This window comes from Lampetra planeri, chromosome 2 (genome assembly GCF_965212315.1).
Source record: "Lampetra planeri chromosome 2, kcLamPlan1.2.h2, whole genome shotgun sequence".
NCBI classification, from domain to species: Eukaryota; Metazoa; Chordata; class Hyperoartia; order Petromyzontiformes; family Petromyzontidae; genus Lampetra; species Lampetra planeri.
This window is the reverse complement of record NC_136108.1, coordinates 19,970,593-19,984,460: the sequence shown is the minus strand read 5'-3', so window position 1 is coordinate 19,984,460 and position 13,868 is coordinate 19,970,593. Positions and strand designations below refer to the sequence as shown.

The following is a 13,868-nucleotide window of genomic DNA, read 5'->3' as shown; positions in this document are numbered from 1 at the left end:
TTCCTCTACTTCATATATATATACATGAACATTATCGGTAGGTAAATCTCACAATTCCTGCAATCATGGTTTAATCCTCCGCATTGAATACGATTCCTAATGGAATGGTGGAACTGTTGGAATTGTGTGAGCTGGGCTGAGCCGGGTTTTGGCATTCCGGCAAGAAATCAGGCCACGTGGAAGCTGACAGGGCCCATGCAATTCCTATCATTCATTCACGTAACACCCCGATGTACGTCTCCCCCCCCCCTTTGCGTCGTTTCGCAACTACGTCGTGCACTTTATTAACACCGCCACCCGAGTTGCGTCGCCTTCAACCTCCACGCACTCGCGTCGCTCACCTCGGCCTGTGCCTCCACCGCCACCACCATACCCTGCACACGAAATACTTTGTCTCGCGCATTAATAAGTGCACTGTACTGTAGAGTACGACGTATTATTTACGTGCAGTTATTTTTGGTGCTTATATTTGATCGTGTACTGATTTTTCTTGCACCCTGTATAATTTGTGTTAAAGTTTACTGCTGTACACTACCATCGAGTACATGGTTTAGTAATGTCATTTCACGTCGTGGGCGCATCTAGGACAAAGATGTGCGCATTAACACGCAGCTTCACCGTACCGTCTGTTGTCTTTGTTCAGCTCCCGTGGAAAAATTGCTTTGATTTTTACGTCGTTTCGATGTAACGTTTCACTGACGTAAACCGGGGTGTACCTGCACACAGCTTAGCTAAGTGTACAGCATCGCATATACACGGGGCAGCCTGATGCGTATGTAGCCTTGGCCACACCTTAACATATGCACGGGTCAGCTACGTGTACACGTAGTCTATGCAATGCACAAGTGATGACCGTGCCCGGGGCCAGTCTCCACACAGACAGGTTGTGAATTGGGGTGGAATCGATGAACTTCCAACGCACTTGGCATCAGCCCGACGTTTCAATGGCGATTATGGCTGCCTGGGATTTGCCTGAATTGCCACGATGGCTAGCTGGAATCGCCGATGCTTAGCTAAGCTACATTTGCAGTAGCATCACAATAGAAATCCATTCCAGTGCAGGAACGATCGATGGCAGAATTCCTGCTCGAATCCCATTCAATTGAATGGAGATTTTTAAATGGCATGAGTAAAATCGTGGGAGAAATTATACGACTCGAAGATGATTCCTGCAGGAATTGTCTGGCTGATGTGTAAATATCAGCTATGAATTTATTTTTTACGTTTTTCTTTTTTTAAATGCTCCTACTATACTGCAATAGTTCCTCTCTAAATCACCATCATTTGAAGAATAGCGTATATACGGCGTGTCGGCTAGCTTAGCAAAAAGAGACGTTTGTCTCAATGGGCTATCTCCAGGTTACACAAGAAGTTAATGCATGTGTATATTACCCGTCGTTTAATATTTCTCTGTAACTGACAGGTCCTAAGCCATCAGCGATACAGCCGTATAATCAATGAAGATCCCATTATAGCTAACAGCCCACTGAGTTCCCTCTTAGCTCACTGGTTATTGTTTGTGTAAATAATAGGTTGCAAGCTTCTCATCTGAGAGTAGAGGAAAAGGTTTTTTTGTATTCTCGTTAAGGCCGTAGACTTCAAGTCGAGCACGATTTCTGAGTATTAAACTATTGAGTAATCCACTGGTAACACTTATGCATGGTGATGATAAATGACCAATTGCATCTATGGATCACGATGCTAGGGCTAAGAACCCTTTATGCCCATGTTTGAAATGTCCCAATTACTCTTGGAAACGTTCTGGAAATATCACCTGATGATTCTGGATGTAATTATCAGGGAAACGTCGTACTCAAATTGTAAATGTTTTGGATGTACTCATTGCCATGTTTTGTTTATGTGACAAACCTTACTGGTTGGCTGTGTCGGGTGGTGGCGGGTTCACGACAAATCTAACCCCAAAAAATCTCTATTATGAATGATATTGGTCGCGAGAGTTGAATGAAAAGTCTGATCCTCGATCCTGCACATCAGGGGTGGGTAACCTTTTTTCTGCCAAGGGCCATTTGGATATTGATAACATCATTCGCGGGCCATACAAAATGTAATTCATGTTTCTATGAAAAAGCGCCTAGATGTATTGAATTTCGAGTCGTGCGGTTGCCTTGGCAGGGCCAGACCAAATGATTTTGCGGGCCTTATACGGCCCACGGGCCGGACGTTCCCCACCACTGCTGTACATCATGGCCTTCAACCGCTGCTATCATGTGCACAGCATAGAAACATTACAGACAAATTCTCCTTAAGTGATGGTGGAGCTCACAGGGCTAACGTCTGTAATTGAGTGGCGAGCTGACGAAGCCAAAAGCCTGGGCTTGAATCGGACGACCATCTGTGATGAAATCACGTCGTTGTGTATCATGTAACAAATAAAGGACAACATTCTATCTTTCCACGTAATACATAATAAAACATGTGTTTCTCTATCAGTCAAGGGGACTGCCAGACCAGAAGTCCACAATGATAAAGGAGGGAAACTTTTCAGCGTTCTGAGTTTCTCCAGTGCAGTCAGACCAAGAGCCTTTAGTTGCCAGATGTTACAAGTGACATTTCAGACACCTGATGAACAGTAATCTGTTGCAAATGAATCTCACATGGACATATTCATATACAGTAATATAATGCAGAACGTATATATATTAAGATAAACCTGGCAGGTAAGGGTTTATACTCTTGAAGGAATAATCATATAACTTGCAATACAGTACAAGCAATGCTCCACACTGCTATTTTTATACATATGCTGTACATCAATCAAGAGTAAGTGTACGTATGTGGAAATACTATTATTTATTTTCTCTAAAACGTTTACCAGTCACTGTTTTCCCAATGAGAAAAAAAAACGATAGTGCCCTTCCTGCTGAAAAATGACCATGGGAATCCTTGACACAACACTGCTGGTGTTGCTTTTGAAGCTGACAATTTTGCTCGGAATCTTGGCCTCAGAAATAGCAAGAAAACCATCCCCAACATAACTGCCACATCTATGTGACCTCAATGACTCCTCTAAATTCAATTACCCATTTATATTGCCTTTGCAGCAGCCACAAGTTTAAGCATACCTTACAAACTTGTAAAGGACAAGTCAAAAAAAGTTCAGAGAATCATGTTAAAGACGTACGATTATTTGAAACATGGCCAAGAGAAATGTTAATAATACTAAGGAAAAAAAGGAAAATGTCGTGGCATTATAATGATCATGCTCATTCTGTGCTCTCAAACACACGTGTAAATGAATGGCTTTTGGAACAACTTACTCCACATTACAGTAATTACACAGTAAAAATATGAAGGCCTGTGCAAGTATGTGCCTCATCAGTCTATTCTGTGTACAATGTCACAACTAGATGTATTTATGATGTGCTTCTTCGGTCACAAAGCTGCACATAGCTTTTACTTACACAATCTTAACAGTGGAGTATTTATTTTATAATTGTAATAAGGAAATGTATTTCATTCTCATAATGGCTTAGCGTTGAGCTTCATAGCATTACCTTCTGAATATCCGTAAAATGTTATTTAAGTGCAGATGTACGTCCATCGCTTAAGCCCTCATTGCGTTTGAAGTCATGCCAGAAATTGGAATTAACAAGACATTAACAAAAAGTGCTGTGTCGTATTGCCTTTCTTGTGAGATTTACACTCCGTCCAGCAGTGCAAACGCAGATAATGTTTGTATCCCTCACTGAGTTAGTAATAGTAGCACTAAAAGGAAATTCTAGCTCAGTAACATGCATCCATTAAACGCATCGTGTACGTGGCAGCTTTAATTGAGCAATGTTTCCAACAGTGCATTTATACAATCTCATTAAAACTAGATGATGTGCCCAAGGCCAAAGTACTCTCAAACAGAACAAAGCACTGTCAAGTTATTGAACACGAGAACATATATAATGGAATAGTGAGATTTGTGGATACTGAACCTGGCAGCCAACAACTGTGTATTGTTTAAGAACATCCTTACGGATACTTGCATGCAATCACGTTTTCTGCATTCCACAATGCGCTCCCCCAATTTATATGTAAATAAGTGTATTTTTTTTTTGCAATATGTTCTTCATTTACTCAAATTAAAGGGAGAAGTGACGCAGAGGTTTTGCTCTGAATCTGGCGACTTGAATTTGATAACCGCCCACGGCTCTCATCAGTGGCGAATGATATCTAAGCCGGTCCTGCAACCTCACAAACCCACACTGATCAGCACGGTTGAAGTATGGTCAAAATACCCGCGTGCCCGACATGGTGTGGCCTTTATCCAAGAAGTGGACTGAAAAATTGTTATACGTTAATTTCAACTCACTTAGGGTTAGTTTTATATGCTTTTATCTATGTGTGAAATAACCAATTGTCCACAATCCAATCATCCGCAATGTTATTTGTAAAAGCAATACGTTCATATGAGATTCATGTAATTGCCCATGGAGAACATTTACAAACATTTATATCCGACATTACCCATTAAAACGCTTGATAACTCCACCAAGACAATTTATTTGAAAAGTTAGCCACTGGATTATTCAAAGGGAAATACCACAGAAATATGATGTTGGTGATGGTAAAATTGTTATTTTGAATATTGTACACATCTAAAATTGACGATAATCACGATTTATGAGTACAGCATTATGTACATGCAGTCGATGTTTATGGAGTACACCTACAGAGGTCAGGGGGCTGATATTTTGTCTTCTGGATTACCCAAGTGGTTGTCCTATGTAGAAAATGGCCTCTGCCATAGAAGTGTGGAATTTCCACTACTGGCTGATGGTCTGCACGGACTCACTGCTTGTTTGAGTATGGAGACACTTTGACTAAATTTTTTACAATATCCCTAACGATGCATTACAGTGTAAACAACTTCTTACAAAACAAGCCATGTGCCGTTCTGGCAGTGTTATAGAGGGTATATGCATGCCAAGATGTGAGAAAATATTCTGACATTTGGGCCATTGGCAATACACTGCACCGACAAAGATCTCCAGATGTTTAGTCACAAACTTCAAATGATTTTGAAACTAGTTTTGCATGCAGATCATAGATGAAAAAGACCTATTTTTCACAACAGCCCAACTGAAACATCTGAGCGTGATGGGTCTTAGTTTAAACATGCATTTAACATGCAATGGTTTAATTTGTTGATGTTTGTTTTGATCATTTGTGAATTACTATTACAAGTAACTTGGTGATGGCAAGAGGCTAGGCCAGACATTTTGGCATATGCCTGTATTATAGGATTTTAAATGTTGGGTTGGTGAATCATTTTATAATGATCATGAGACTCCCAACCTCTTGGGCAAAGCGGAAAGGCATTACAGAAAGCGCATTACTTACTTGAATACATTTTCTCAATGTTATCCCCTCGTATACATGTGTAGTGACACCTTACATAGTAGTCTTCAAAGGGAAAGATCCCCTTTTCTCCAAGCATCCGGAACGCCCTCGCTTCCTCTTTACATATCCCTCAAGCTCCTTTCCCGAAGGTTCCTTGTCCCGCTTTTCCCTCCAGCCAATCACCTTCCATTTTTCCGAACGGATTCCAACCGTCCTCCCTATCAATCATCCTCCGCTCCCCACTCTTATCCGTGTTGTATTTCTCCTCCACAATCCCTTAAATTATGAGACCTCCTTTGCCAGTAGCAAGATATAGTAATAGGTTTTTACAGTTTTCTCTGGCACCAAATGATCCCTTGATAAAGGTGTCAGTTTTGGTGCCAGAAAAAAGGGTAAAAACCTATTACTATAATACATTAAATTCCATGCATCTAACCAATCACCTTTCAGGTCCGTTAAGTACAAATCAGAGGGCCTTGTTTTACGTCTTGACTGTACGTGTCATGCACGCCTGTGTCCATAACGTCCGGTGAGTATTTTCGGTTGTGATTGAAGCACTACACACGCACGTTATCTGGATACTTTGGTTTCCTTCCACGAACACACACGGTGCCCAAAATTTGAGTATTGGCCAAACATTGAAAAAGCAGCCACTATGTGAAGCTTTCCTGGATAAGCAATGAACTTTATTGTAGTCCTAAAAGGCAAGGGGGCGTATCGAGCCAGCACTGCTGACATTTTGAGTTCAAATCAGTGCCGCGGACCAAGGCACACTCCGAGTGTTCCTTTTGCAGTAACTTTTATGGTGTCACTGGAGATAGAAATACTACACAAAACAACTTAACTAATGGCTGGCAGGGATGTAAGAATGGGGACAACTGCACGCAGAAGCCACAGAGGCACTGCTTTCAAGCATAACATCTCACTGGCCCTGCCTATCAATCCTACCCTATCGTTTCCCTGCTCTGCCGCCTCCCATCTCCCACCCACAGTTTCAATATCGGCGGGTGATTTCTTCACATTACACGTCACACATCACACACTTTCATCAGCTCGCAATATGCTCCCATTTTTATTCTCACAGGGAGAAATGAACGCAACTAAGGAATATAATTAAAATATACAACAGCCATGAAAAAAAAACATGGTACGATATAAATATGAGCTGAATATGCTTAGATCATGTCAATGGATTATTCACAAGTATGTTAGATAACTTATTTATAATGTATGTGAATAAATCAAGAATTCCAAAATATAGCTTACAATATTGGAGCGCCGTGGTGGCGAGATGTTAACTACCTTGCCGGATATACAAGAGGTCGTTCGTGGGTTTGATCCCAACACTGACGCTTCTATATTCGGAGTTTGCATGCTCTCCCCGTGGTCGCATGGACTTTTCTCCAGGTCCTCTGGTTTTTCCCTCCACATGTATAAACATGCATTTAGAGTATTTGGCTACTATACATCTCCACATAATAAGCCCCTTCGTTGAACATATTGTTTGTGGCCAGGTAGCTTCTGAAAAAGAGCTATACAGCTCAGTGGGACTTACCTGGTATAATAAAAAATAGTTTCCTTTTTTTATAGATACCTCTGTTTACAACGAAAGGCCTAAACGATATACATGTTGACGATGGTTCTATTGCATGTTATAGCAAATATTATTTAGAGCTACATCTAGGAGGAAACCAAATTGCCCAAATAAAACCGACACTCGCGAGGGGATAGCGGTTAGCCACCGCACACAGAAGGGTCACAATTCTACTGGCAGCAGTGCCCAGTCGAGACACCTTGGTGTCTGGCAGCCAAGTGGCTGCGATTCACGAACCTATCGTCAAATCTCTCGATTACCGGCATGTGCCGGGAACGCGCTTAGTTTGACGATAATTCATTTTCATTTATTCGGTGTGTGTACGGTAATGCATTTGCATGTATACATGCATCGGGGCCATCAATCCTCCCAGCTCAATAGAACACAGTGATTACTAAATTGTGGAAAGTCAGCGTTGTTTGTCCTCGGGGTTCAAGGCCAGCATAGGAAGGAGCCCTGCATAATATACATTCGAGAGTGACGCACTTCTATTTTCTGAATATGAGTACGGTACAATGCGGGTTTCGATTACGGAAAGACATTTGACAATCCAGGCCGTAGAAATATTTTACTCATCGGAGTATGTCTGAATCAGTATTTTCGAGCTGCATTGCAGAAAAAAAGTATTCGGCAACTTCCATGTAGCAAGACTTTGTAACATGAGTAGTTGTATCAGCATGTGAATCTACAAATTGTATCAGCATGTGAATCTACAAATATCACTATCCAGGGTGCATTCTTTAAGCAAGCTGTCTAATATATTTGCCTTTGCACAAGAACAATTTGAAATAAACAAATAACAAAATTCGGTATGTGTGTTGACCACATGTTTTCTTCAGTTGTTGGTGAAATTCCACATTTTCACATAAAAAAAAACAGGTGGATACAATCTAATTGTTTTCATACCCTCGAAATTGGTTTTAATTGTTTTGGGATAAAATCCTGCGTACATTCATTCAACACTGGTGAGATACGTGGAGCTGTCGGGATGTGTCCAACGTTGAACGCTTCCCTGACAAACTGCGCCGAAGCTGAATGCCGAGCAATGGCGCATTTAGCTGGATGTCCACAAATGAAAGGGCACCGGTTTGTAGTAAAAAGGCACGGTGCACTTTCATCACAGGTGTCAGTATAAAGATAGAATGTGGAGACATTCGAGGACGTTGTTGAATTGGCTAGCGACGTTGCAATAACCCAGGAGAATTTGCGAGAAAGATGTCAACAGATGTATTCTTTTTTGCGGGCGCTGACAGCAAGAAATGACGTGACCCACTCTGACAGAATATAGAGGTCAATTCTGGTGTTGGAGATGGGTGCTTGAGGCAAGGCAAAGTCTGTTACTGTTAAGATCAGAGGGCTTTGCACATTTAGAAACCCTAAAACACAAGAAGCTGTTGCCCTTTGAATAGAAGTGCATGTAAAGGATGCTTGTAATTTAATGGCAGGACAACTTGAATATCCCCTTTCTGCCTTCAACATCCCCCATGGTCTCACGTCTGCCCACCTCTTGCATTTGATCTCTCTCTACTCCCCTTCACTTGCTCTCAGCTCCAGCAACCAAGGCCCTCCATAAAAACCTTCGCTCTGTGGGAGATTGCCCAATCTTGTCTACATCTACATGTCTCTGATCTCACTCCAGAACAATTTCATCTCAATGAGCCAGCATCAACCACTGTCCAAACCCGCTCTTCTCCAAACATGCAGGATTCAGCAACGTGCCATTCCACACAGAGCAGAGACACTCCAAGTTTCGCTGACTATATCATAATTTCCCTGGACTGAGCAGGAAAGCGGACATAATAACGCTTTGGTTTTGTGTTGCGGAACGTTTCACAAAACCCAAGTTCTGCCCCCATGCGTTTTGAGTATTTGGCTGCTATAAATGGCCACATGATAAGCCACTTCGTTGAGCTTTCATTATTGGACATGTCACTTCTGACATAGAGCTATATAGCTCAGTGAGCCTTACCTGGTAATATATATATATATTTTTTTTATAGTTTAACAGTTTTCCTTCCATCAATCTTGAGATCATTGTGGTTGCTGAGCATACATCACCCACCATAAAGGAAAACCACAAATTGATACAACTTAAAGTGATGAAAGTAAAAAAAAAACAGCATTCCTGTTTCTATTGAAATGGCATGTTTTCTCATGATTTCTGAAGAAAATAAATATGTATTTCAAGTAGAGTAATAATAACTCTCGGGGCATCATAATTTAATCACACCCTTGCTAATTATATTTTCCATATCAATGCATTACCGAGGTAAAATATTACATGCATTAAAAAGACACACACAAGTTGCCTTGTTACTGAAGAAGAGCCAATATTCAAACCATGAGCATACAAAACATATTTAATATTATAATAGACTGTCAAAGATTACATCAGTGGAATAGTTTAGGTCCACAGGGGCATTTGCTTCGAGCTAAAAAACTATTAAGTGCTGAAAATGTTATGCCTTTAAAACTCTATCTTGTAATTGTTACCATAACCTAATGATGCTTAATTATGTTTTAGTTTCAAGTGGCATCTTTTTGGTGGATGCCGAGCGTTGTGCAGTGCAAATAAAAAAACTAAGATTTAATGAGACGCATGACTCAGCCGATTTAATTTAAAAAAATGAGCAAATGTTGTTTGATTCACTGAAACAACCACACGGTTGACACTGGGTCTTGTGTAAACAAATATTATTCCACCGTTCATATTACCGATAGTGATTTAAAGACAAAGAGGGTCAAGATGTCACAGTACTGTGGTAGCCCCAGTCTTCCCCTTGCATGTTGAAGTTTAATCTTGTACAATGTTGAGCATTATCCATTATTGCCCTTTGGCTGTACCTTCGTGCATCCAAGTCTAAATGTGACTGACTCACGCTTATAAATCCCGTGATTTGAAGGCAGTGTTGGTGGATTACACGGACTTCATAATTAACCATGAGGCTCTCAACGTGCTAAACTGCATGGTGGCCAAACAACAGCAGTCCAGTGAATAGGTTCCTCACTTGGCCGTGCAGATTTTTAGTTTTTCCACTTGGCATGTGATTTCTTCCCACATGTAAAACTCCACCCAGGTAACAAAATGTAATAAATTTGGTGTCGCACTCACCTTCATTAACGGCCCTGAAACAGCCGTGGGAATTCAATATTCCTGTGGCAGATGGCAGTCTCTTTCCCTGGACAACCATGGACATGATTTCTACGTACATGCATAATTTCTATTAAGTCTCCAGCAACCCTATCGGGTTAGGGTTGACACCTCTGAGGTCCAAAAACAAGGACGTGTCATGGGAAGAACATCTCACAGCACGGGAGGCGGGCAGAGCTTCACGTGAACGCATCGCCCTGCCACCTCAAAAGGAGGACAATCCTGGCCAGGGGTGACACCCTACCAGTGGAGCATCGTCTACCTTGGGCAGGTCGGAGTCGTCCTCGCTGATCATTTCCCAGGTCTCTCCGTCGAGGCTCGTGGCCAGGCGGAACTTGCGCACGTGCAGCCGGTTATCCGGAACGGTGCCGGACTTGGCGCCCTGCAGGATGATGCCGCGGACGGTGTGCCGCCCGCCCAGCTCCACCTGCAGCCACTCACCCACGGGGTGGGACGCCCCGTGGGGGGGCATCGGCGCCCAGCCGTATGCGGAGCTGAGCAGCCGCGCGCTCGACGGAGCCCAGTTGAGGCCTCGCTGGGACGAGGACTGCAGCTGCGTGTCTTGTATCCTCCCGGAGAGCATTCCCAGCATGCCAGAGCAAGGGTAGTCTGTGGGCACAATTAATCATTTGCCGCTTACATGGAGTATATGGTTTTGCTCCTTCGTCATATGGCTGTGGTGCACAAATACAAATAAGAAAAAAGTCGACGCTCCCGTCAATATCGCTGCGGCCTGAAAAGTAAAAATATATTATAGGTGACGTTTCAGGCAATATGGTCATTCTCTAAAGGTGTACGTGCTATAAAGAAGGTACATTGCCTAAAACATTGCCTATTATGCATTTTCGTTTTAAGGCCACAGTTTTATTGGCGAAAGTGTCCTTTTAATTGATTCGGTGTGTGGTACGGCATGGTGTAGTAACAGTGTCCTGTTTAATATAACTCACATGGGTCATGGCGGTAGCAGAAGTGCAGCGGTTCACGCACTGCGCTTTGAACCCGTCGTCCTGAGTTTGATTACTGGCCATGGCTATGAATTTTGTATAGGAGAGCTGTGACGTCTATTCTCTGATACACAAGAGTGAGAAAATGTTGCATAGATTCATACACAACAATATTTTTGTTCTGCAGAAAGGATTGGAAAAATGCAGGCATTACAATCAATGGAGAAATCTTAACTAAAATTTTAGATTTGTTGATAACAGTAATTTATCGTCCAATGTAAATGAATAAACCCAACGTGTATCTGTGCTCAACAAGCAATGGGGAAGTGCTCATCTCTATTGGCAGCTATGAGACAGATGGGAATTCCACCTTCCCATGCCTGCAATGACTACAATCATATGATGCATATTATTACGTGCCAATAAATATGGTCCTATTTAATATTTTGTTTGCTCAAGGTGGCCTGGGTTAATAAAGACTACAATATCATGTTTGGTCTGGCTACTGCTGCTTTATTACAAAACCCTGATGTAGGTGCCTCGTGCCTGCAACAAGGACAGTGTAGACCATGCTTTAACTTTACCATTCACGCTGTAGGTAACACAAGACAGAACGTGCCCCTTATTAGTGCAGAAATGTATTATAATGATGATCGTTTCCCTGACCTCATTATGAAATAGTTGTTTTCAAAGTGGCCATCAAGAAAAAAAATGCTTTTCGTTCACGTTGTATTCATTACATCTGCTCTAAAATGAAGGTGTTATTGAATAAGAAATCACTGCGTATTGATCGTTTCAGATTCCTTGAAAGATGGAGAACACTAATGAAGTACATTTTTAATAAAACATGCAAAATAACATTCATATCCTGAGGCTCATTACATAAAAAAACAATGCTGCCTTTGCAAAAAAAACATTGACGCCCAGCATAAATTAAAACTGAGCCACGTTCATGAAAAGAAAAACAGAAAATAACAGGCGTTAACGTGCAGAACTATTATAATTAAAATGTCAGAAGGTTATATCAGAGAGTGTAATGATATGGTCATCAGTGTACCTAGAATGCCACCAAACAGGATGATATTATATAGCTCTAATATACGCTTTGATTACTATGCAAATGACATATCCTTAGATATGCAGGACGAATATGCCTGGTCTCCCCCCCCCTTCTCATTATCCTTGTGTAATTATGAAATGATTGCTGCAACCTGTACCTCAACTCCCAAAAAGTCAACTAAAATGTGATTTCTTGTTCAAATAAGCATTCAGGCAATGCTTGTTCCCTGTTTACAGCCTTACGGGGGCGGGTTGGGGGGGGAGCGAGTCTATCCATAGGACAACCTCTGTTGGCATCATGGTCCTGATTTTATTATACCCAGTGGGATGATTGGTTGAGTCAACCACCAACCAGGATTTGAACTCGCAACTTTCCGTTTTGCAAGCCGCTCCGTCGACCGTTGAGCCACGTGACCGGTTACCACCAACCGAAGGTGGATTCAGCCAACCTTAATTCATGACATAATATATCTGGACTAGATTGACCTGTGGAGTAAAAATTGGCAAAGCCTTCGCTTGCAGCACAGAAGGCGGCCAATCTTGGGTCAGCGCAGAGCGATGATTTTCAATGCAGTTTCACGAAGGGCACGGCTTAATCTTCCCCCAGGTGCCAACCAATCAGCCTAGTATCTGATACAAGGTGGTGCACAGCTAGCTGTGAGAGTTTCCGAATTGACATTTCTTCACCACCTGACGTGACGCCGAAAATATTTTGTGGGGGAAAAGTAAAAGAAACCCGTATCATCTCGGCCCGAGAAATAGCATGAGATGTATTGTCTGATGCATGTGTGGCATCATTACTTTGTATGTAATATTGAGGGCACTTTCAGTTTTTCTGTGGTGCCATGCAACTTAAATATATTTCACCATTGTGTGCATTACAGTACAGTTCTGGCCTGCGCATATCTTTTGAGGTCTTTTGGAGTTCTCATTGGCAAGTAAAGAACCTCAAATTGTAAAATAATCACGCAGCATCTTAAATCAGATTTCGAGTTTATCCCCAACTTGGAGTGGGTGTTTAAAGGAACAATTTCACTTACAAAAAAAAACCGAGAGTCAATGTTTTCTTTGGCAAGTTTCTGTACATGCACACGCACACACACGCGTGTGCAATTCAACACTTCCATAACATATGCCCAATGCTCCGGCAATAGCGTCTTCTCTCACTTTGATGGCACAGCAAATTAGAAGTCCTTCAAGCTATGAGGTGCAACCGAAACATTTGGTCATGTTTTTAGCTGCTGAAAAATTGATGCTCTCTAATGGCCGACTGATGCATGAGCCATCAATAGAGGGTCGGTTCAAGTGGAGGCAGGCATTGACGAGGCAGCTCTGTGGTGGTTTGCATGACAGGCTCTTTGCTTAAAGCCTTTTAAGCTGACTTTTTAATTCGGGATTGGATGCAACAATAGTGGGTGAGCGTTCCCTACAGGAGCCAGTTTATTTTTTTTCATTGCCAACATGACGATGCCAACATTTTTCCCGAACTGAGTTTAAACATTCGTCTTTTTGTTCGAGAGTTCGTTGTAAGTCAACTTAATTAACATTTCTTAAAGAAACATGCTGTTGTTTTCTTATTATAAATGCGGTGGTCACAGCGCTTGTCATAGCCGTTCTGGGAGGTCCAACAAAGACATTTCAAGTGATATAGCACATGATTTACACGCTCGTATGGAAAAGTTGCCAGATAAAGGTTACAGGGATGTGACCTAAGCAGACTTTTTTTCCGCGGCATCTTGACAAATGGCGTGTCAGAGTCGCCAATGAA

General features: G+C 41.9%; 1 protein-coding gene across 2 annotated transcripts in view; it reads right to left on the bottom strand.

The window, feature by feature from the left end:
• The window catches only part of LOC144729515 (neuropilin-2-like), a 143,699-nt gene that overhangs the window by 53,962 nt on the left and 75,869 nt on the right, over nt 1-13,868 (bottom strand). For both annotated transcript variants that reach the window (XM_078609849.1, XM_078609846.1), the window contains exon 9: nt 10,360-10,706. In XM_078609849.1, coding sequence (XP_078465975.1) covers nt 10,360-10,706 — 347 coding nt within the window. The remainder of the gene's footprint in view (nt 1-10,359; nt 10,707-13,868) is intronic.